At 36.3% G+C, this 26042-nt stretch overlaps 1 protein-coding gene across 2 annotated transcripts in view; it reads left to right on the forward strand.

Annotated features, from left to right (window-relative positions):
- ATF6 (activating transcription factor 6) overlaps positions 1–26042 on the forward strand; it is a 220049-nt gene that overhangs the window by 89958 nt on the left and 104049 nt on the right. Inside the window, exons 13-14 of one of the 2 annotated variants that reach the window (XM_079929376.1) lie at positions 1235–1302; positions 8541–8655. In XM_079929376.1, the coding sequence (XP_079785502.1) occupies positions 1235–1302; positions 8541–8655 (183 nt within the window). The remainder of the gene's footprint in view (positions 1–1234; positions 1303–8540; positions 8656–26042) is intronic. The other variant, XM_079929377.1, reaches the window with a different exon arrangement.

Below are 26042 nucleotides of genomic sequence, written 5' to 3' on the forward strand. Positions count from 1 at the left end.
CAGGGTAATAATAAGGTCACTTCCTAACATAATAATTGGTAATGTGCTCTTGAACTCTGATACTCTTATAAAACTTTTTTGAAGATCAGCTTACAAAGCTGCTGGGGTATATAAGAAAGCATAGTGCAAAGCAGGTGCTATATGGAAGACAGGTTTCCAGTGTAGTCTATGTGGACCACTAATGGTTCCAGATTGGACTGTTCTCTGGCCAAGAATCATTGATGAGATATCTTTATGATGGATTAGGCCACAGGTGTATTTAGGCATGAAGATCTTTGTGTTTAATTCAGTAAACAATAAGATCTAGTTTCATTATGAACCTTTCATAATTCAGGAAATTTTCATTCGGAAAATAATTATTTTAGACAAACGTAAGTTGTTATGTGTTCAGTAATACTTGTATGACTTGGTGATAAACCTTGTGATACTTGGACTAAGTTTTTGAGCTTTTTTTTTTTTTTTTTTTTTTGCGGCATGCTGGCCTCTCACTGTTGTGGCCTCTCCCGTTGTGGAGCACAGGCTCCAGACGCACAGGCTCAGCGGCCATGGCTCGTGGGCGCAGCCGCTCCACGGCATGTGGGATCTTCCCGGACCGGGGCACAGACCTGTGTCCCCTGCATCAGCAGGCAGACTCTCAACCACTGCGCCACCAGGGAAGTCCTGAGCTATTTCTTTAATCTTTGTGGGGAGTGCCTTAAATGTCTTACTGTCCGTAAGACACACCTCTCAGCCCAGAATGTGACCAAAAGAGTTCTAATTTCTATATTGGTGTTTAGTTATGTGAACTTAATATGTCAGTATATTCATGAAAACAACTTTACGGGGACTTCCCTGATGGCGCAGTGGTTAAGAATCTGCCTGCCAATGCAGGGGACATGGGTTTGATCCCTGGTCTGGGAAGATCCCACATGCCATGGAGCAACTAAGCCTGTGCGCCACAACTAGTGAGCTTGTGCACCACAACTACTGAAGCCCGTGTGCCGAGAGCCTGTGCTCCGCAACAAGAGAAGCCACCGCAATGAGAAGCCCATGCATCACAACGAAGAGTAGACCCCGCTCGCTGCAACTAGAGAAAGCCTGTGTACAGCAACGAAGACCCAAAGCAGCCAAAAAAAAAAAACCGAACAAACTTTATGAATACTTTAATGAAGTTTAGTAAATGTAGAATGAGTCAGTATAGGAAGCTTTTCATATGATTACATTATGTGACATCTAACCATTTTTTATCTTTCAGGGTGCTCTGGAACAGGGCTCAAATTCTCAGCTCATGGCTGTCCAATACACAGAAACCACTAGTATCAGGTAAGAAAGTGTGGAAGCTCTTGGCTAAGGAATTTTATTATTTATTTATTTATTCATTCATTCATTCATTCACTCACTCACTCACTCACTCACTCACCTGCTCCGGGTCTTAGTTGTGGCATATGGGATCTTCGTTGTAGCATGTGGGATGTAGTTCCCTGACCAGGGATCAAACCCGGGCCCCCTGCATTGGGAGCTTGGAGTCTTAACCACTGGACCACCAGGGGGGTCCCAGGAATTTTAAATACCTAGGATTTCAGTAAGGTTGAAATACACACTTCTCTTCCATCTTAAACTTGTTCTCATCATTATCTTGTAGAAATAGGTAATTCAGGTATATGTAGAAACTAACAGTTCTCTGTAACCAGAATATTTCATTCATTTACTATGTGTATATTTAAAAATATATTCATATTATTTCTTCATTAGTTAAAAATGTTTTTAATCTCTGTACCTTCCTCTCAAGTTTGCTGTGAACCTGAAACTGTTATTTAAAAAATAATCTTTAAAAAATGTTTTAAAGTGAATTATAGTTGACCTTCCTTATTCATATATTCCGTATTTATGAATCCGCTTACTTGCAAAAATTTATTTCTACCCCCAAAATCAATACTGAAAGTGCTGTCATGGTCATTTGCATTCCCAAAAGTTTAACAAAGCAATACTTCGCCTTCCTGTTTCAGCTCTCATACTGTAAACAGTTGTCCTTTTTGAGGTCTATTTAGTGCCATATTTTTCACATTTTATGATTTTTGCTTGTGAATTCTTCCTGTAAAATGGCCCCCAAGCATAGTACTGAAGTGCTGCCTAGTGTTCATAAGCTTGAGAAAGCTGTATTGTGCCATGTGGAGAAAATACACACGTTAGAAAGCTTCATTCATGCATGAGATATACTGCTATTGACTGTGAGTTCAGTGTTAATGAGTGAACAGAGTTTGTTAAAGAAGGTGTCTTTAAATAGAAACACATAAAACAGGGTTATATATTGATCAGTTGATAAAAATGCTGTAACTGAGAGAGCCTCATCCACCAGAGGGCAGACAGCAGAAGCAAGAAGAACTACAGTCCTGCAGCCTGTGGAACAAAAACGATATTCATAGAAAGATAGACAAGATGAAAAGGCAGAGAGCTATGTACCAGATGAAGGAACAAGATAAAACCCCAGAAAAATAACTAAATGAAGTGGAGATAGACAACCTTCCAGAAAAAGAATTCAGAATAATGATAGTAAAGATGATCCAGGACCTCAGAAAAAGAATGGAGGCAAAGATCAAGAAGGTGCAAGAAATGTTTAACAAAGACCCAGAAGACCCAAACAAACAGAGGTGAACAATACAATAACTGAAATGAAAACTACACTAGAAGGAATCAATAGCAGGATAACTGAGGCAGAAGAATGGATAAGTGACCTGGAAGACAGAATGGTAGAATTCACTGCCATGGAAGAGAATAAAGAAAGAAGGATGAAAAGGAATGAAGACAGCCTCAGAGACCTCTGGGATAACATTAAATGCAACAACATTCGCATTATAGGGGTTCCAGAAGGAGAAGAGAGAGAGAAAGGGCCCGAGAAAATATTTGAAGAGATTATAGTCGAAAACTTCCCTAACATGGGAAAGGAAATAGCCACTAAGTCCAGGAAGCATAGCGAGTCCCATACAGGATAAACCCAAGAAGAAACAAGCTGAGACACATAGTAATCAAATTGGCAAAAATTAAAGACAAAGAAAAATTATTGAAAGCAGCAAGAGAAAAATGACAAATAACATACAAGGGAACTCCCATAAGGTTAACAACTGATTTCTCAGCAGAAACTCTACAAGCAAGAAGGGAGTGGGAAGGGAGTGGCATGATATACTTACAGTGATGAAAGAGAAGAACCTACAACCAAGATTACTCTGCCCGGCAAGGATCTCATTCAGAATTGATGGAGAAATAAAAAGCTTTACAGACAAGCAAAAGCTAAGAGAATTCAGCACCACCAAACCAGCTCTACAACAAATGCTAAAGGAACTTCTCTAAGTGGGAAACACAAGAGAAGAAAAGGAACTACAAAAGCAACCCCAAACAATTAAAAAAATGGTCATAGGAACATACATATTGATAATTACCTTAAAAGTGAATGGATTAAATGCTCCAACCAAAAGACACAGGCTTGCTGAATGGATACAAAAACAAGACCCATATATATGCTGTCTACAAGAGACCCAGTTCAGACCTAGGGATACATTCACATTGAAAGTGAGGGGATAGAAAAAGATATTCCATGCAAATGGAAATCAAAAGAAAGCTGGAGTAGCAATACTCCTATCAGATAAAATAGACTTTAAAATAAAGAATGTTAAAAGAGACAAGGAACAACACTACGTAATGATCAAGGGATCAATCCAAGAAGAAGGTATAACAATTGTAAATACACATGCACCCAACATAGGAGCACCTCAATACATAAGGCAACTGCTAACAGCTATAAAAGAGGAAATCGACAGTAATATACTAATAGTGGGGGACCTTAACACCTCACTTACACCAATGGACAGATCATCTAAACAGAAAATTAATAAGGAAACAGAAGCTTTAAATGACACAGTAGACCAGATAGATTTAATTGGCATTTATAGGACATTCCATCCAAAAACAGCAGATTACACTTTCTTCTCAAGGGCACACGGGACATACACCAGGATAGATCACATCTTGGGTCACAAATCAAGCCTCAGTAAATTTAAGAAAACTGAAATCGTATCAAGCATCTTTTCTGACCACAACGCCATAAGATGAGAAATGAATTACGGGGGAAAAAACGTAAAAAATACAAACACGTGGAGGCTAAACAATACATTACTAAATAATCAAGAGATCACTGAAGAAATCAAAGAGGAAATCAAAAAATACCTAGACACAAATGATAATGAAAACACGACGATCCAAAACCTATGGGATGCAGCAAAAGCACTTCTAAGAAGGAAGTTCATATATACAAGCCTACCTCAAGAAACAAGAAAAATCTCAAATAAACAATCTAACCTTACACCTAAAGGAACTAGAGAAAGAAGAACAAACAAAACCCAAAGTTAGCAGAAGGAAAGAAATCATAAAGATCAGAGCAGGAATAAATGAAATAGAAACAAAGAAACAAAAGCTAAGATCAATAAAACTAAAACCTGCTTCTTTGAGAAGATAAACAAAATTGATAAACCATTAGCCAGACTCATCAAGAAAAAGAGGGAGAGGACTCAAATCAATAAAATTAGAAATGAAAAAGGAAAAGTTACCACAGACACCGTAGAAATACAAAGCATCCTAAGAGACTACTACAAGCAACTCTATGCCAATAAAATGGACAACCTGGAAGAAATGGACAAATTCTTCGAAAGGTATAACCTTCCAAGACTGAACCAGGAAGAAATAGAAAATGTGAACAGACCAATCACAAGTAATGAAATTGAAACTGTGATTAAAAGTCTTCCAACAAACAAAAGTCCAGGACCAGATGGCTTCACCGGAGAATTCTATCAAACATTTAGAGAAGAGCTAACATCCATCCTTCTCAAACTCTTCCAAAAAATTGCAGAGGAAGGAACACTTCCAAACACAGTCTATGAGGTCACCATCACCCTGATACCAAAACCAGACAAAGATACTACAAAAAAAAAAAGAAAATTACAGACCAATATCACTGATGAATATAGATGTAAAAATCCTCAACAAAATTCTAGTAAACAGAATCCAACAACACATTAAAAGGATCATATACCATGATCAAGTGGGATTTATCCCAGGGATGCAGGGATTCTTCGATATATGCAAATCAATCAATGTGATACACCATATTAACAAATTGAAGAATAAAAACCATATGATCATCTCAATACATGCAGACAAAGCTTTTGACAAAATTCGACACCCATTTATCATAAAAACTCCAGAAAGTGGGCATAGAGGGAACCTACCTCAACATAACAAAGGCCATATATGACAAACCCACAGCAAACATCATTCTCAATGGTGAAAAACTGAAAGCATTTTCTCTAAGATCAGGAACAAGACAAGGATGTCCACTCTCACCACTATTATTCAACATAGTTTTGGAAGTCCTAGCCATGGCAGTCAGAGAAGAAAAAGAAATAAAAGGAATACAAATTGGAAAAGAAGAAGTAAAACTGTCACTGTTTGCAGATGACATGATACTATACATAGAGAATCCTAAAGATGCCCCCAGAAACCTACTAGAGCTAATCAATGAATTTGGTAAAGTTGCAGAATACAAAATTAATGCACAGAAATCTCTTGCATTCCTATACACTAAAGATGAAAAATCTGAAAGAGAAGTTAAGGAAACACTCTCATTTACCATTGCAGCAAAAAGAATAAAATACTTAGGAATAAACCTACCTAGGGAGACAAAAGACCTGTATGCAGAAAACTATGACACTGATAAAAGAAATTAAAGGTGATACAAAAAGATGGAGAGATATACCATGTTCTTGGATGGAAGAATCAACATTGTGAAAATGACTATACTACTCAAAGCAAGCTACAGATTCAGTGCAATCCTTATCAAATTACCAGTGGCATTTTTTACAGAACTAGAACAAAAAATCTTAAAATTTGTATGGAGACCTGAAAGACCCTGAAGAGCAAAAGCAATCTTGAGGGAAAAAAACAGAGATGGAGGAATCAGACTCCCTGACTTCAGACTATACTACAAAGCTACAGTAATCAACACAATATGGTATTGGCACAAAAAAAGAAACATAGATCAATGGAACAGCATAGAAAGCCTGGAGATAAACTCACGCACCTATGGTCAACTAATCTATGACAAAGGAGGCAAAGATATACAATGGAGAAAAGACAGTCTCTTCAATAAGTGGTGCTGGGAAAACTGGACAGCTACATGTAAAAGAATGAAATTGGAACACTCCCTAACACCATACACAAAAATAAACTCAAAATGGATTAGAGACCTAAGTGTAAGACTGGATACTATAAAATTGTTAGAGGAAAGCATAGGAAGAACACTCTTTGACAGAAATCACAGCAAGATCTTTTTTGATCCACGTCCTAGTGTAATGGAAATGAAAACAAAAATAAATGGGACCTAAGGAAACGTGAAAGCTTTTGCATAGCAAAGGAAACCATAAACAAGACAAAAAGACAACCCTCAGAATGGGAGAAAATATTTTCAAACGAATCAACAGACCCAGGATTAATCTCCAAAATATATAAACAGCTCATGCAGCTCAATATTAAAAAAACAAACAACCGAAATCAAAAATGGGCAGAAGACCTAAATAGACATTTCTCCAAAGAAGACATACAGATGGCCAAGAAGCACATGAAAAGCTGCTCGACATCAGTAATTATTAGAGGAATGCAAATTAGAACTACAATGAGGTATCACCTCACACCAGTTAGAATGGGCATCACCAGAAAATCTATAAACAACAAATGCTGGAGAGGGTGTGGAGAAAAAGGAGCCCTCTTGTACTGTTGGTGGGAATGTAAATTGATAACAGCCACTATGGAGAACAGTATGAAGGTTCCTTCAGAAACTAAAAATTGAATTACCATGTGACCCAGCAATCCCAGTACTGGGCATATACCCAGAGAAATCCATAATGCAAAAAGACACATGCACCCCAATGTTCATTGCAGCACTATTTACAATAGCCAGGTCATGGAAGCAACCTAAATGCCCATCGACAGACAAATGGATAGAGAAGTTGTGGTACATATATACAATGGAATATTACTCAGCCATAAAAAGGAATGAAACTGAGCCATTTGTTGAGACGTGGATGGCTCTAGAGACTGTCATACAGAGTGAAGTAAGTCAGAAAGAGTAAAACAAATATTGTATATTATCGCATATATGTGGAGCCAGAAAAATGGTACAGATGAACCAGTTTGCAGGGCAGAAATTGAGACACAGATGTAGAGAACAAACGTATGGACACCAAGGGGGGAAGCGGCAGGGCGGTGGTGGTGGTGGGGGGGTGAATTGGGCGATTGGGATTGACATTTATACACTGATGTGTATAAAATTGATGACTAATAAGAACCTGTTGTATAAAAAAATAAATTTTAAAAATTCAGGGAAAAAAATGCTGTAACTAAGCCTTCACAGGAACCTAACCTGTATTTCCCTTAGGAGAATGGTTCAGTGTTTGCTAATTCAGTGTTTGCACTGACTTTATAGGACTATAACTACCATAAATAATAAGAATTGACTGTATATTCAAAGTATTACAGTCAGAGATGGCCTCTTGAGCACGTGAAATTATTTCAAAGGAAGTTCTTATGACTCAGTTATAATTTCCTTTTAGGTCAATCTTGCCCTCCTCTTAAGTTAATAAAAGTTTGATTGAAGGCATAAAAGAATATGATTTTTCTTTTTGAAGAAAAATGAAGTCTTTTTTTTTTTAACTCTAACTTTTGGGTGTTGGCTTATTGTGCTAAACAATAAAAGACCCTGAAAATATTATTAAGAACTATATTAATATCATTTGAGTATATCTTTTGGGATAAGATGTGCTCTGAGGTATTATAATTTTAGTTATAATTTTACCAAGGCACTGACTTGGTACTTTTAATATCTATGGCTAGCAGTTGTTGAGTGACTCCCATGGAAGAGGACCCATGCTTGGTACTAACATCTCTGACCCCAGTAACAGTCCTGAAAGGTTTATGTGGTTACCCTCATTTTATTGATGAGGAAACTGAGGTTCCTCAGAGATTGATTTCCCCAAGAATATCCAGTTGAGAGGCGGAGCAGGAATTCAGAGCCAGGTGTATTTGTTTCCAAATCCTAAGTGCTTTTCACCTTTCACACAGCCTCATAGACAAGTGCACCTTCACACATTTGACAGAACGGTGAAAGATAACTTTTCCTCAGACTTAATTTATGTTACCAAAATTTTAAAATCATGCAAACCAATGCAGAAATCTATTTTCTGGTACTTCTATTTTTTTTTTACATGCTTTGCAATGCACTTGACTGGTACATTTTAGAGCCTTGATACAGAAATGAGAGTTTTGGCTTTAGTGAGTTGGATCTTACAAATATCCTGACCTTGAGCTTTTCAAAATGTTACTATAAAAATTGCTGCCAAAATACTACTAATATTTTGGTTGAGAGAGATTCTTACAATTCAGAATGGGAAGCGTTTTTGAGAGGATAGAAATTTATTCGTTAAAGAACACTTTGCCACTTTGCCATTTTCTTACTTCAGCAGGAACTCAGGGAGTGAGCTACAGGTGTATTATGCTTCACCCAGAAGTTATCAAGACTTTTTTGAAGCCATCCACAGAAGGGGAGACACGTTTTATGTTGTGTCGTTTCGAAGGGTAAGTTCACTTTGAAAGAATAAAAGAAATAGTTTTGAATACCTGCTATATATGAGGCACTGAGCTGAATGCTGTGGAAGATAAAAAGATATGAGAGATAGGAAGCAATATAAAATAAATTGTATGAGTGGAACAGCCTAAGTGCTATAACACAAGCTTGATTTTGAGCTGTTCAGCGTTATGAAGTGGAAACATGGAGTTGATGCCAGGCAATATTTAGAAAATATAAGCTGCTTATTGATTTTTATTCTTTGTTTGTTTATAACCAACATATTATTTGTTTGTCTATAACCAGTGGAGAGGTATAAACATAAAAATGTCTTTTTAGGCTCTATTCCTGAGACTTTCTATCCCTCTTTTCTCTGTACTTCATCAAGCATTTACTCTTGCTAGTGAAGAATGTGTAAGATAATCAGTTAGCTTATATAAAAGTAAATGTTTATACGAGCACTTTATGTTACAAATGTGAGACTAAATGGGGAAAAAATGCAAAGCTTACTTTCATTCCATCTGCTTTTCCTCTAAAATGAAAATACATTCTGCATAGAGTTGCCATATGAATATCTCGGTTACAGTGCTGTATGTTAAACCAGTAACACATGAATGAATTAGAATTCCTTGGTAGTTTGTATCCTAGGCTTTTCTTTTTCTTTGTCTTTTTTTTTTAAAGGATGTAGAGAGTGTATGATAGAAATAAGCATATGCTAACAATAAACGATTCATTCTCTGATTATTGTCACCACTCACTGTCACTGAAATTCTCAGTTAACTCAATGCTTTTCCTAAGGTATAAATATCTAGCAGCTCAGAATTTTGGACCAGAGAACTTTGACACTTGAAGATTAGGGAAACCAAACATTTCATGTGTTTTTAGTTATTAATCAAATATGTTAGGAGATTTGGAATACTATAGTGATGGTATCTCATGATTTCTGCCTTTTCTCAAAAATTTCCTGTGTTCAGCTTATTCTCTCAGACATAGCTGGTATATTTCTATACTGTGCCAGCCTCCAAGTTCATTTTCAGCAGCAAGGGGGCAGCTGAGAACAGGGTTTCAGCAAGGCTCCAACTGTATTGGCTGACCAGAGCTTAGTATTAGCTTTGGGTTGACACAATCATGTTTAAAGTTGGCAGGGGTTGGGGGGTGGGAGTAAACTTTTTTGTGTGTGTGTGGTACGTGGGCCTCTCACTGTTGTGGCCTCTCCCGTTGTGGAGCACAGGCTCCGGACACGCAGGCTCAGCGGCCATGGCTCACAGGCCCAGCCGCTCCGTGGCATGTGGGATCCTCCTGGACTGGGGCACGAACCCACGTCCCCTGCATCGGCAGGCAGACTCTCAACCACTGCGCCACCAGAGAAGCCCAGGAGTAAACTTTTTAAGATGGGATCCAGCACTACGAAGAAGAGACTTGATACATGTTAAAATGAATGTGTTGAAGTATATGTTATGGAAGTTACCACAAAAGAATATTTTTAACACTGAAATAGCTGAATACATTTTCTTAGGTTTGGGATAATTTCTCTATTATTTGATGAAAACAGAACAGTATATATTAAAAGTAGCAATTGTCAAGCCACAGATTGACCTTACGACTAGTAACATTTTTCTAGGGAAGAGAACAAGTATTTGTTATGAAGAAAATTATCCTAGCCTTAAAGGGACTGTATTTTTACAAAGGAAGATGAATGGTGTCCTTTGTTTTGTTTTGTTTTGTTTTGTTTTTTGCGGTACGCAGACCTCTCGCTGCTGTGGCCTTTCCTGCTGCGGAGCACAGGCTCCAGACGTGCAGGCCCAGCAGCCACGGCTCACGGGCCCAGCCGCTCCGCAGCATGTGGGATCCTCCTGGACCGGGGCACGAACCCGCGTCCCCTGCATCGGCAGGCGGACTCCCAACCACTGCGCCACCAGGGAAGCCTGAATGGTGTTCTTTTTTTTAAATAAATGCATTACGTTTCTTGCATTTGTAAAAGCTACTTCTCATTAGTTTGCTGTGAAAAGTGCTACTAGAAAATTATTTATCACCCTCCCTCCAATCCTTTGATGTTGTAGAAAAAACATTCTCATGTTTAAGAAAACTGTTAGGACTCTCTTTCACATTCTGTTTGAGTTTTTCATTTCCTAATTACTGATTTATCATATCTTAGTGTTTTATATCAAGGTAAAGTGAGGATAAGCATGAACTTAACTAGATAACAGTAGTTAGAGAGAGACAGCATCCTTTTTCACTTTTTCTTTCTTTATTTTGTTTTAACAGTTGGGATAAGGAAGTTAATTTTATCATCATGACTATAAATAGTGTCATTGGACAGGAATTTGATTCTTAAATCCTGGATTGTTCTTTTTGTTCTTGCTAAAGTGAAAATGAAAGACATAATGATCTCATGCTTAGTTTTTTTTTTCATTTTTCCATATAAAATATTCTAACAGTTTCATCAAAAAGGCAAGTGGCATCATTTCTTGTGTAGAAAGAGGTAGACTTTTTCTTTCATTTAGGCTCTTAATTTCATTGACAGAAATTATTGTAATTGATACTGTGCGATTACATTAGAAATTAAGAAATATAGGGATTCTCATGCCTCAAGGTTTTGCTTAGTATAAACCAGACTTAACAGAGCCAATAAGCAAATGATGTGGTTTTATTGTATAATTGGACATGTGTTTAAAAGAATATTTTAATATCTAAAAAAGTAGATGTAGCTCTTGACTGTTTAGTATACCATTATTTAATAAAGCAACTCTTATGCTTCATAGCTTGGAACATACACTTGCCCTCATGGAAAATTGAAATAGTGGCTTGTTGTCACTCCTGATTCAGCAGCAGCTCCAGTAATTCCATTTTAGTCTTTTTCACACATTGCTCATTCAGACTCCCTAAGCAGAAAGAGGATCTGATTATATATATAGTTGGGTAGAATTGCTGTGATAACCCTGGCTCATGATCCGTGGTCCATTCTTTTGTGACCAGGGAAATAGTGTTGATTTCATTAAATGTATTCTTTTGCTTTGTAAGCCAGCAACTATGCAAAAGGAACAGCCTGGGCCACTCTTCTGAGAAAATGATTGTGGTGGGCCCTTAGAGCTTCATAAACTGTTTATTATGCTACACAACACCTGCTTTAAAAAAAAAAAAGTTCTTTCTTGTATTGGTCCCTAGTTGTTTGATCTAAAAGGCTTGTCTTCTCATCTGTATCATAAGCCTCTGAAAGGCAGGAAGTGTCACGTGCTTTTTTATTACCACTCCTGACACTCAGCACAATGCTAGCCACTCAGTGCTTATTAAACAGAACAATTTTAGGTATGGTTCACTAAGAGATGTCACAGTGATGGAAGTTCATTGTTTTCCATAATCATTTAAAGGGTATATTTACATGTTTTGCTTGGAGAAATTTAAATCTGTTTCACTGATCTAAGAAGTAACATAAACAGTGAAGTCCAGCAGGAAATTCAGTTAGAGATGACCTGTCTTTTCTTTATTTATGGTTGTACTAGCCAGAGATGCATCAGCTTTGTGCTTGTTTCTGAATCTAAGCTTTAGAGCTAAAAAAAATCACCTTGGTGAAATGTTCGACTGTGAAATGTTTAATAGTCAATAGGGAGAACTTTGAGGTACTTGCATCCTCGTTTTTTTAATATTTGGCAGAGTCATTTGGGAGTGGATTGTTGTTAGACCTCACTGCTTTCTTTTGTGGAGAAGGGATGGTGTCTAGTATCTCTACAGATTCAAGCAGCATGAGCCAGAAACTTGAAACTTTGGACAAAGAATAGGAAAGATGCTAATTAATGCAGAAAGGTTGACTGGTGATGTTATTGGTTCAAAAGGTTTGCCGAAGGTTTATTCCCATGGAAGGCCATAATAGAGAGTTTCACAGAATGGCAATGATATTTTATAAATTAATGCCTAGATTAATACCTAATACATGCTTGGAAGAATGGCATATTTTCTTAATGTATATTATTTATTTCTTAGAAAGTTTTGTTTAGTATATATAACTTTATATAAAATCTTCAGAGGCAAGAGGAATTTCCTTAGAAATCAAAGGAAATTAGTTTACAAAGTCTACTTCAAAAGGATACAGCTTCTGTTGTTTTGGAACTTCACAACTTGAGTGTGCACATGGATCTTGGAGTTTGGCCATTTTCTTATCTCTGCTTTCATGGCCTTTTAGCCAGATTCTTTCTCTGGCTGGGAAAAAAAAATGTGACTAAATGAGTTTGGAAAGATACTTGCATTAAAAAGAAGTCTTATCTTAGAAGAGACTTTTTCAAAAACTTCTTTTAGAGGGCTTTTTCTAAATAATTGTTAGCTTACTTTGAGATTTACTCTTATCCAGGTCTTAGGCACATTGTAAAAAATAGAACAGAGTTGTCTGAGGATCCACTTAACCTGAATTTACTTAATGATTACATCAGTAACATTATATATCCATTTTCTCTTTCATTTATATACAAATACGGACACCTTTAATGTATACGGCCATTATAGTTTACAAACCCCTTTCACATATATCATCTTGTTAGTTCCTTACATATAATAAAGTAAGTATTCCTAGTCCTGTTTTACAGATGGAAAAATTGAGGCACAGAGAGGTTAAGTAGCTTCTCTCAGGACACAAAAATGGTAAGCAGTAGAACTAGGGCAATAATTGAAGTGTTCAAATTTAATACAATGATTTTTTTTCCTTTACATGCTGGTGCTGCATTTTATTTTTTTTTATTTTTTTATTTTTATTTTTTTTGCGGTACGCAGGCCTCTCAGTGTTGTGGCCTCTCCCGTTGCGGAGCACAGGTTCCAGACGCGCAGGCTCAGCGGCCATGGCTCACGGGCCCAGCCGCTCCGCGGCATGTGGGATCTTCCCAGACCAGAGCACAAACCCGTGTCCCCTGCATCGGCAGGCGGACTCTCAACCACTGCGCCACCAGGGAAGCCCTGGTGCTGCATTTTAGATTGCTGAATATTTAAATAGCAAAATTACTGTATTCCTCCAAAACCAACCATGTTTTGTTGCCATATCTGCTGGACACTTTTGCTGGAGTTATTGCATAACAATTAAAATTTTTTGTTTGTTAATTACCTGATTGTAGATTAAGTGCTTTATTAGGTTACACTTTGATAATAGTAAAGAATAACTTAATGGTCTGAAAGGTTATAGTATAGCTTCAGATTTCAAACCAAGAGAATAGAATAAATAGGCTTTGAGAGCTTCTGGTTTCTTTTTAAAACATTTGAGGAAAAAAAATCTTTGCTGTGTCTTAAAAAGGAAGTACTTTAGCCAAAATAGACAGTATTTTAATGATTGGTACTCTAGAACTTCTCATAGAGAAGAGTGGTTTTTGTGCATGTGTAAATGCATTTTATTATGCATTCTGTATATGGCATGCCGGATTCTTGAGATCAGAAACTTTTGATCTCAAGCTCCTTGTTAAATATGAGTTACTGTTGTGTGGTTTTAGGGGATTTAGTCATTTGTTCCTTGGCTCTGTAACAGATTCCTAGCTAACGTTAAAAAAAAAAAAAACAACCTGTTATTTGGATTTTTCAATTGCATACTGTAATATAACTTGTTTTATGTTTGAAAAATGATTGTTCAACAGTCTCTGTAACTAGACTTGTAAGTAGAATAGCCATGGGCACAAAGAATTTATAACTCATGAATAATTTGAAGTCTTCAAAATTCTCAGGATAGTGGGCAAGTCCATCTGAGTCAGGATAATTTTCCAACTGTTCGTTATTCTTGTGCTCTATTTGGTAGTCTTTATTTTATAATGTGTTTTTCATATGCATTTGTTTAGGCTCCTTTTTTAGCTGGCATGCTTTCTCTGGGCAGGGATAAAGTCTATTCCTTCTGTTTTGTCTTTCTACAAGGTCTGTTGCAATGTACTGCAGACTGTGCAGAGCACGTCCTAAATAAATGTTAGGACTCAAACTGCTGTTTATTTGTGCCTTTTTACCTTATCTTTTATGTCCTGCTGTTCAAAAGATTAGTAGAGATGGGGTTTGCAGAGACAAAGAAGGAAATTTTTCTCAATGAATGTTTAAAATTACTTTTGTATATTGAATAACCATGAAAAAGTTTAAAATATATAGTCTACTTTGATGTGGACAAACTTTTAGCTACAGAATAGAATGACTTCTAAAGAAAGACATCTAAAGTTACCCTGATTCTTCAGGTAGGATTTAATAATTGATAAAGTTTTGATAGTTTCCTTCTCATAAAATTTCAGATTTTTCATAATGAGGGAAGAAAACATTTCCTGAAAGCAAAACTGCATTCTAAGAAAAGATATTTCTTCACATTATGAATATGTGAGGAAAAATGTTTTTTAAATAATTCATAGATACAGGCCTTAGTGACTTGCATTTTAGCCCCAATTCTGTCACTTACTATTTGACTTTGGACAAATAACTTGTCTCTCCTATCTTCAGTTTCCTGATCTGTAAAATGATAAAGTTAGAGCAGATTTGCATTTTCCTTTTCGCTCTAGAAATTTATAGTATTCTTCTAACTCTGTGTGTGTGTGTGTGTGTGTGTGTGTGTGTGTGTGTGTGTGTAGGTATATGTGTGTATATGTGTTGCTGTGTGTGAACACTGTCCTCTTAGAAATCTATAGTATTGTGTTAAAACTCTTTAAAGTTACTAGAGTGACTCTCAGTCAGTTGGAGTTAGAACATTTTAAGGGTTTTGAAAAACAACCATAACAAAACCAAAATGTTGAGTTACAAGGTAGACCTATAAATTAATGAGTTTGATTTTTTAATAGATGGTGGTCTTGTAATTTATTTAATAATGATCTTTATAGCGCTTATAATATGCCAGTCTTTAATCCTGAGGTACGTACGATTATTGTCCTCATTTTACAGATGAGGAGCCTAAGGCACAGAGAGGTTAATTAATTTGTCCAATGTGACATAGTTCGGAAGTGACTGAGCCAGAATTTAACTGAGAGTCTGGCTCCAGAGTCTGTGTTTCTGGCCACTTCCCTATATTGCCTTTCTAGCACTTTTATGTCCAAATGCTGCCTTATCCTTCAGAATATTCAACTTGGAACTTAATTCCACTGATCTGTCTGTTCAAAACATCGTTTGAGTTGCTTTAGGTTCATTTTCCAAAGAGGGCAAGACCAAAGATAAAGCCCTGTGGAAAGAAACCCAAGAACCATGCTATGTAGAGTAATAGTGTAGGAGAAATAAGAGCTACCAGGGAAACACAGAGGAAATGATTAGAGATATAGAAGGAGAACTGGAATAGTACTACAGATGAAAGTGGAAAAAAATCAACTTAGTTTTATTTTAAAACATGGAGGTCAAGGAAGAAGAGTTCATAAAGGAGGTGGTCAGCAGTATTGGGTGTCACAGAGCTCACTGAGAATGAGAAATGAGAAAAGCCCATTTGGCCTATATAAACATGGAAATCATTGGTGACTTGAGATTACAGTTATGGTAGAGTACTCAGAACAGAATCCAGATTAGAGGCTAAGAGAGATTGTGAAGGAAATAAAGTGGTGGGCTTGGTAAATTTGGCATTGAAGGGAGGGGGAAATAGCCTGGAGACAGGTAAAGGGAAGAGAACTAAGGTGTTTGTGTTTGTGCGTGTATGCGTGTGTTTAAGGATAGGAGGGCTATGAAGGTAAAGTATAAAGTAAAGAGAGACTATTGTGGTTAATTTATATACATATAAATGTAAGAATGGAGTGCATATTTTATTTTTGACAGATGTTTTAAAGGAAAATAAACATGTCAATGTTTGTTCCTCATCTGTATTAATGTTTTTCTATTTAAATCAGAACATGGAGAAAGTTGAAGAAAAATTTTTGTTTATTTGCAGTAGGACTATAAAAAATAAAAGAGAATGTGGAATTAAAACCAGATTTCTAACAAATAAAATCATATTTAAAGTATTCCTTGGGACATCAAAAGTCTTCTAAATCTTAAATAAGGAGCTGACTTTTAATAATGGTAAAATGTTTTTAAAATATAAAATTTGATAGAACTATTTCTAATTTAATTAATACCTAGATGGTCTTGGAGTTTTTCCTCATATAAAGTAAGAAAACTAGCAAAATAGACTGTTAAATCATTTTATGTTTAAACAAAATTTGATGCAAGCTTTTTGATAATGTCACAAAACTTAAATATGGAGGAAGCAATTACTATAGTTAGGAAAAGTTGATGATTTATCATCTGACTCAGGTGTAAGATCTGAAATGCTTGTGTCCTCCCCTCCCCCATATGTAGTGATTTCTTATTCTGGACTCTGATTTGTTTAACTTTGACCCCATCAGCAAATCTGAACACTGACACTTAGTTGGTTTTTCTTGAAAGATCCTAAGGCTCTAATAGGTGTGTGGCATTTATTTCAAGGCATTGATGCTAATCTAGAGTCTGTTATGGATGGGCTTTGAGGAATTTTTTGATTCCTAGTATAGGAATCTCACTGGAAGCCAGCAGGATGGACGATTAGCTGAGACCAGGAGTGTGTTATATGTCTAACTAAATAATTATGCAACTGTTTGCTTAATGTCTGTTTCCCTGGCCTGGCCTTAAGCACCCTGAGGGCAAGAACCGTCTCTGTCTTAGTTATCATGCTATCCCTAGTATCCAGCATAGTACCAGGCACATAGCAGGTATTCAGTAAATATTGAATGAATGAATGAACAAACTGGATACCAAATCCATCAGTTTGACATGCCATATTCTAAATTAGTTTATACCATTACTATAATGTGATAGACAATTTGTGACAGACCAGCTTCTTAACTACTTTTTTCAGGGCCATCTACGTCTCATGGTAAATCTAGAAATCAGTCTTTGAAAATTAGTAAATTTAAGTGCATTTTGTACAGCACAAGGAATATAACCAATATTTTATAATAACTTTAAATGGAATATAATGTACACTTGAAACTAATATAACATTGTAAATCAACTATTCTTCAATTAAAAAAATAAATGCATTTTAAGAAGTTTAGGTACCATGTTGCATGAGGGAACTATATACCCAGTAAGATCTTCTCTGGGTTTCAGAGTTGAAACACTGAGCCTGGTAGTACATGGATAGAGAAGATTTTTTTCAATTAGGGTGTTAAACAGACTGTGGTGCCATTTTAAGCACTGGAATTAATAAGCCGCAGACTGAATAAACTCCGTATGTATAGAGACCCATGTATAATGTGTGTCTTTGGTGTCCTAGAAGGATGGGACGATATTAGCAGTTTTATCTCCTGCACAGTGTTTAATTTGAATATGTAAGGTGTTCAAGAAAAGCTTGTCTAACGAATCTCCCATAACCTATATTTCAAATAATTTAGAGTCATCTATGTCTGATTATAATACACCTAGAAATAAATCTTAAAACTAAAATATATCATACAGAATAAAAGGCCTCTGTTATTCAGTTTAAGTTTTATAGCTATTTTTCTTCTTGTTCCATTTGTTATTGAATAGAAATTCAATAAGTTTTATTCTGTTAAGTATGAATCTGCCTTGGGAGGGGATGTCAGATGTTTAATTTGAAGTTCTTTAAAGAGACTGGTTGCTTTCTTCCTCTTAAATGTGCTTTGAATTAGTAGCTTTCAGATATCTATTCGGGTGGAGGTACAAGCATTATAAAGAGAATGATATATAATCAAAAAATAATTTTTCCTTGGCTTTGGAATGAAAAAATATCCAACGCAGAGTTTTGCAGTCAGACATTTATCTGATCAGATATTTTTCCACTCATCTTCTATATAATTGACTCTGATCTCCAGGCTTCTATTTTGCCTGAAAAATCAGGCTTCAGACTCAACTGAGTAATAAGAAAGTGGAGGTCCTTAGACTGATGTAGAACAGTGGTTCTCAAACTTTTTGGTTTCAGAACTCCTTATATTTTCCAAAACACTTCAAAGAAATATTAGTGAGAAGAGTGGCATGGTTTTATATTTTTATGAATCTCTTTAATATCTGGCTTAGTAGAAGCCAGCTGGATTCTTATATGTACTTCTGCATTAATGATTTCCTTTTAGTTGAAATATATGAAGAAAATCTGACCTCACACAGATAATTTAGTTGGATAAGGAAGGAATATTTTTTTTTTTTTTTTTTGCGGTACGCGGCCTCTCACTGTTGTGGCCTCTCCCGTTGTGGAGCACAGGCTCCGGACGCGCAGGCTCAGCGGCCGTGGCTCACGGGCCCAGCCGCTCCACGGCATGTGGGATCTTCCCGGACCGGGGCACTAACCCGTGTCCCCTGCATCGGCAGGCGGACTCTCAACCACTGCGCCACCAGGGAAGCCCAGAAAGGAATATTTATAAAGCCTTTTCAGATAATTGTGGGTATTCTTCTTTGATGCTACACCAAAATTCAACAAGAGATAGTTTCTTAAAGGGTAGTTGCAGTGTAGAAGCCAAATCTGAGAACTTTTAGCACTCTGATGCATTAAAATCTATTGGTCATATGTATAGCTGATTCACTTCGTTATAAAGCAGAAACTAACACACCATTGTAAAGCAATTATACTCCAATAAAGATGTTAAAAAAAAATCTGTTGGTTTATCTTGCACTTTGAGTGGATCTCTTCCCCATGCATAATTTTGTAACATCACACTTTGGTCAGATGGAAAAAATTGGCTCACTGAGACATGGAGATCTTCCAAATGTTGACGTGGCTTATATACAATATTTTAAAAATCACATTGTTTAATACCACCACAAGTCTTATCTGAAAAGTCTTTAATATTAGGAAGCTGTTAAGTTCATGGTAGCAGATGCAGGTTTTTCAGAATTCTTGTTTTTGTCTGAAGACTCTAATTTTATCACTGTTGAAAAGATTGTCAGTTGTTTTCCTTCAAGTGGCAGCTTCCTTTAATTCATTTGTCTGTCAAATACCTAAGTCAAAATAACTATAATTTGTCTATCTGACATTCTTTAAAGTAAAACTGGTGTTACATTAAAAAGTAGCTAGGGAGTTCCCCGGTGGCCTAGTGGTTAGGATTCCAGGCTTTCACTGCCAGCCCAGGTTCTTTCCCTGGTTGGGGAACTGAGATCCTGCAAGCTGCACAGCACGGCCAAAAAACAAAACAAAACAAAAAACTTTGGGATCCAGCAGAAGTGTATTTCCTATTTTGTCACAGAATATTAAAAAGAAGTCTACTCAAGGGTCAAGATTTAATAAAATTAATAATTTTTTTTCCTTAAACTGACTTTGTGTGTGTGTGTGTGTGTGTGTGTGTGTGTGTGTGTGTGCATGTGTGTGTGTATCTGAACATGAGGTGATGAATAATACAGTGAACTCTAATACAGTTTGGTACTACTGTCTTGATTCAGGCTAAGGTATCAGAATTGATTTTGTACCGTCAGTGTAAATATCAACACAGTTGTTCTAGGATAAGTGATGAAATTCAAAAACATTATTCAACACTGAATATTTTAGTACTGCTTGTGTTTGTTGCCAAACATTCCCATATAAGATCTTCGTTCCTGATTACTTGGTGCTCATAATGAATATAAACAAAACATCCAGTCTGTAGGTACTTTCATTTATAAAACAAAAGCACAATTCTGTAGTGGAAATATTAATTCAGTCTTCATATTTGCAGCTAATCTTTAATTTAATGGGTTATTATATGATTAGAAAGTAGCAGTGCCATGATTTCTTTTACTGACTTTTCATCCAGCCGGCACTGAGCAAGGCCAACTATCCAAGACTTTATTAGTCTCTCATGTAAATGTACTTCTTCAGCATTTACCATGTAAGATATTTTAGCGGTCTTTAAATTCTACATGATTGGTCTCAGAATAACACTGGAACTTAACTGACACCCTAATACTATTTGAAATGTTTTGTTGCATAAGAGACAATAAGATAGATTACTGACACCTATAATGCAAGAGAAAGATAGCTTTCAGCATATGATCATTTCTTATTAACAGTTCAACCAGTTTCTTGGTAGATTCTGCCTTTCCATGAGTCACAGAATTCTCTAGTACATTAGTTTTATCTTTTTCAGCATCTGAGTTGTAGACAGTATGGCTGAGGGTTAAGGAAGCAAATCTTTTGGTTTTCTATTCAAGTATAGTTGATTCACAATATTATGTTGGTTTCAGATGTATAGCATAGTGATTCAGTATTTTTGCAGATTGTACTCCATTATAGGTTATTATGAAACAATGGCTATAATTTCCTCTGCTATATAGTATATCCTTGTTGCTTATCTATTTTATACATAGTAGTTTATCTGTGTTAATCCCATACCCCTAATTTGTCCCTCCCCTCTTCCTTTTCCCCTTTGGTAGCCACAAGTTTGTCTTCTTTATCTGTGAATCTGTTTCTGTTTTGTGTATACATTCACTAGTATTATTTTTTAGATTCCACATATTTGTGATATCATACAGTATTTGTCTTTCTCTGTCTGACTTATTTCACTAAGCATAATATTCTCTAAGTCCATCCACTTTGCTACAGATGGTAGTATTTCATTTTTTATGGCTGAGTAATATTCCACTGTTTGTATGTTTGTGTGTGTGTGTGTGTATTTATCTCATATCTTATTTATTCAGTCATCTGTTGATGGGTACTTGGGTTGCTTCCATGTCTTGGCTATTGTAAATAGTGCTGCTGTGAACATTGGGGGTGCATATATCTTTTCGAATTAGTGTTTTTGTTTTTTCCAGATATATACCCAGGAGTGGAATTGCTGGATCATATAGTAGTTCTATTTTTAGTTTTTTCAGGAACCCCCATACTGTTTTCTATAGTGGCTGCACCGATTTACATTCCCAACAGTGTACAGGGTTCCCTTGTCTTCACATCCTCTACAACAATTTGTTATTTGTAGACTTTTTTTTAAGATAGCCTTTCTGACAGGTGTGAGGTTATATCTCATTGCTGTTTTGATTTGCATTTCTCTAATAATTAATGATGTTGAGCATCTTTTCATGTGCCTCTTGGCCATCTGTATGTCTATTTTGGAAAAATGTCTATTCAGGTCTTCTGCCCATTTTTTGATTGGATTGTTTTGTTTGTGGGTTTTTTTTTTTCTGATATTGAGTTGTATGAGTTGTTTGTATATTTTGCATATTAACACCTTGTCAGTCGCATTGTTGGCAAGTATTTTCTCCCATTCTGTAGGCTGTCTTTTCATTTTGTCAGTGGTTTCCTTTGATGTGCAAAAGCTTTTAAATTTAATTAGGTACCATTTGTTTATTTTTGCTTTTATTTCTTTTGCCTTAGGAGTCTGATCCAAGAAAATATTGCTACGATTTATGTCAAAGAGTGTTTCATCTATGTTTTCTTCTAGGAGTTTTATGGTTTCTAGTCTTACATTTAGGTCTTTAAACCATTTTGAGTTTATTTTTGTGTGTGATATGAAGGAATGTTCTAATCTCATTGCTTCACATGTGGCTGACCAGTTTTCCCAGCACCACTTGTTGAAGAGATTCTCTTTTCTCCACAGTATATTCTCGCCTCCTTTGCCATAGATTCATTGACCATAGGTGTGGGTTTATTTCTGGGCTCTCTATTGTGTTCCATTGATCTATGAGTCTGTTTTTGTGATAGTATCATGCTGTTTTGATTACTGTAGCTTTGTAATATAGCCTGAAGTTTGGGACGGTTATACCTCCAGCTTTGTTCCTTTTTCCTCAAGATTGCTCTGGCAATTTGGGGTCCTCTGTGATTCCATATAAATTTTGGGATTATTTATTCTAGTTCTGTGAAGAATGTCCTGGATATTTTGATAGGAATTGCATTAAATCTGTAGATTGCTTTGGGTAGTATGGCCATTTTAACAATATAAATTAATGCAAGAACATGAACTACCTTTCTACTTCTTTGTATTATCTTCAAATTCCTTCATCAGTGTTTGTTTGGTTTTTTAGTATTTATTTATTTGGCTGTGCCAGGTCTTAGTTACGGCATGCGGGATCTTCATTGCCACGTGCAGGATCTTCAATTGTGGCATGTGGGATCTTTTAGTTGAGGCATGTGGGATCTAGTTCTCTAACCAGGGATCAAACCCGGGCCTGCTGCATTGGGAGTGTGGAGTCTTAGCCACTGGACCACCAGAGAAGTCCTCATCAGTGTTTTATAGTTTTCAGAGTATAGGGCTTTCACCTCTTTGCTTAAATTTATTCTTAGGTATTTTATTCTTTTGATGCGATTTTATTTTTACTTTCTCTTTCTGATACTTTATCATTAGTGTACAGAAACACAACAAATTTCTGTATATTAATTGTGTGTCCTGCAACCTTGCTGAACTCATTTATTAATTCTAATAAGTTTTGGAGTGGATTCTTTAGGGTTCTCTTAATAAAGTATTGTGTCGCCTGCAAATAGTTTTACCTCTTCTCTTCCAATTTGGATACCTTTTATTTCTTTTTCTTGTATGATTGCTGTGACAAGGACTTCCAACCCTATGTTAAGTAGAAGTGGTGAGAGTGGACATCCTTGTCTTGTTCCTGCCCTCCTGCAGTGGAAGAACAGAGTCCTAACCACTGAACCACCAGGGAATTCCTGGCTTTCAGCTTTTTACAATTGAGTGTGATATTGGCTGTTGGTTTGTCATAAATGCCCTTTATTATGTTGAGATGTATTCCTTCTATACCTACTTTGTGGAGAGTTTTTATCATTAATGGATGCTGAATTTTCTCAAGAAAATGCATCTGTTGAGATGATCATGTGAATTTTCTTCCTTTTGTTAATGTGGTGTAACACACTGATTGATTTGTGAATGTTGAACCATCCTTGTGACCCTGGAATGAATCCCACTTGATCTTGGTGTCTGATCTTTTAAATGTATTTTTGGATTTGTTTTGTTAATATTTTGTTGAGGATTTTTGCATCTATATTCATCAAAGAGATATTGGCCTATAATTTTCTTTTTTTATACTGTCTTTGTCTTGTTTTGGTATCAGGGTAATGGTGGCCTCATAGAATAAAGCGTTATTTGAGGTATTGTAAGAAAACCGATGTGGCAGAAGACTATTTTTTTAAGTTATTTATTTATTTACTTATTTTTTTTAACATCTTTATTGGAGTATAATTGCTTTACAATGGTGTGTTAGTTTCTACTTTATAACAAAGTGAATCAGCTATATGTATACATATATCCCCATATCTCTTCCCTCTTGCATCTCCCTCCCTCCCACCCTCCCTATTCCACCCCTCTAGGTGGTCACAAAGCACTGAGGTGATCTCCCTGTGCTATGCAGCTGCTTCCCACTAGCTATCTATTTTACATTTGGTAGTGTATATATGTCCATGCCACTCTCTCACTTTGTCCCAGCTTACCCTTCCCCCTCCCTGTGTCCTCAAGTCTATTCTCTAGTAGGTCTGCATCTTTATTCCCATCCTGCCCCTAGGTTCTTCATGACCTGTTTTGTTTGTTTTTTTTTTTAGATTCCATATATATGTGTTAGCATACGGTATTTGTTTTTCTCTTTCTGACCTACTTCACTCTGATTGACAGACTCTAGGTCCATCCACCTCACTACAAATAACTCAATTTCATTTCTTTTTATGGATGAGTAATACTCCATTGTATATGTGTGCCACATCTTCTTTATCCATTCATCTGTCGATGGACACTTAGGTTGCTTCCATGACCTGGCTTTTGTAAATAGAGCTGCAATGAACATTGTGGTACATGACTCTATTTGAATTATGGTTTTCTCAGGGTATATGCCCAGTAGTGGGATTGCTGGGTCATATGGTAATTCTATTTTTAGTTTTTTAAGGAACCTCCATACTGTTCTCCATAGTGGCTGTATCAATTTACATTCCCACCAACAGTGCAACAGGGTTCCCTTTTCTCCACACCCTCTCCAGCATTTATTGTTTGTAGATTTTTTGATGATGGCCATTATGACTGGTGTGAGATAATATCTCATTGTAGTTTTGATTTGCATTTCTCTAATGATTAATGATGTTGAGCATTCTTTCATGTGTTTGTTGGCAATCTGTATATCTTCTTTGGAGAAATGTCTGTTTAGGTCTTCTGCCCATTTTTGCATTGGGCTGTTTGTTTTTCTCATATTGACCTGCATGAGCTGCTTGTAAATTGTGGTGATTAATCCTTTGTCAGTTGCTTCATTTGCAAATATTTTCTCCCATTCTGAGGGTTGTCTTTTGGTCTTGTTTATGGTTTCCTTTGTTGTGCAAAAGCTTTGAAGTTTCATTAGGTCCCATTTGTTTATTTTTGTTTTTATTTCAATTTTCCTAGGAGGTGGGTCAAAAAGGATCTTGCTGTGATTTATGTCATAGAGTGTTCTGCCTGTGTTTTCCTCTAAGAGTTTGATAGTGTCTGGCCTTACATTTAGGTGTTTAATCCATTTTGAGTTTATTTTTGTGTATGGTGTTAGGCAGTGTTCTAATTTCATTCTTTTACATGTAGCTGTCAAGTTTTCCCAGCACCACTTATTGAAGAGACTGTCTTTTCTCCATTGTATATTCTTGCCTCCTTTATAAAAAATAAGGTGATCATATGTGCGTGGGTTTATCTATGGGCTTTCTATCCTGTTCCATTGATCTATATTTCTGTTTTTGTGCCAGTACCATACTGTCTTGATTAGTGTAGCTTTGTAGTATAGTCTGAAGTCTGGGAGCCTGATTCCTCCACTTCTGTTTATCTTTCTCAAGATTGCTTTGGCTATTCAGGGTCTTTTGTGTCTCCATACAAATTGTGAAATTTTTTGTTATAGTTCTGTGAAAAATGCCAGTGGTAGTTTGATAGGGATTGCATTGAATCTGTAGATTGCTTTGGGTAGTATAGTCATTTTTACAATGTTGATTCTTCGAATCCAAGAACATGGTCTGTCTCTCCAACTGTTTGTATCATCTTTAATTTCTTTCATCAGTGTCTTATAATTTTCTGCATACAGGTATTTTGTCTCCTTAGGTAGGTTTATTCCTAGGTATTTTATTCTTTCTGTTGCAGTGGTAAATGGAAGTGTTTCCTTAATTTTACTTTCAGATTTTTCATCATTAGTGTATAGGAATACAAGAGATTTCTGTGCATTAATTTTGTATCCTGCTGCTTTACCAAATTCATTGATTAGCTCTAGTAGTTTTCTGGTAACATCTTTAGGATTCTCTATGTATAGTATCATGTCATCTGCAAACAGTGACAGCTTTACTTATTCTTTTCCAATTTGGATTACTTTTATTTCTTTTTCTTCTCTGATTGCTATGGCTAAAACTTCCAAAGCTATGTTGAATAGTAGTGGTGAGAGTGGACAACCTTATCTTATTCCCGATCTTAGTGGAAATGGTTTCAGTTTTTCACCATTGAGGATGATGTTGGCTGTGGGTTTGTCATATATGGCCTTTATTATGTTGAGGTAAGTTCCCTCTATGCCTCCTTTCTGTACAGTTTTTATCATAAATGGGTATTGAATTTTGTTGAAAGCTTTT

Source organism: Stenella coeruleoalba, assembly GCF_951394435.1.
Source record: "Stenella coeruleoalba genome assembly, chromosome: 1".
Taxonomy (NCBI): Eukaryota; Metazoa; Chordata; class Mammalia; order Artiodactyla; family Delphinidae; genus Stenella; species Stenella coeruleoalba.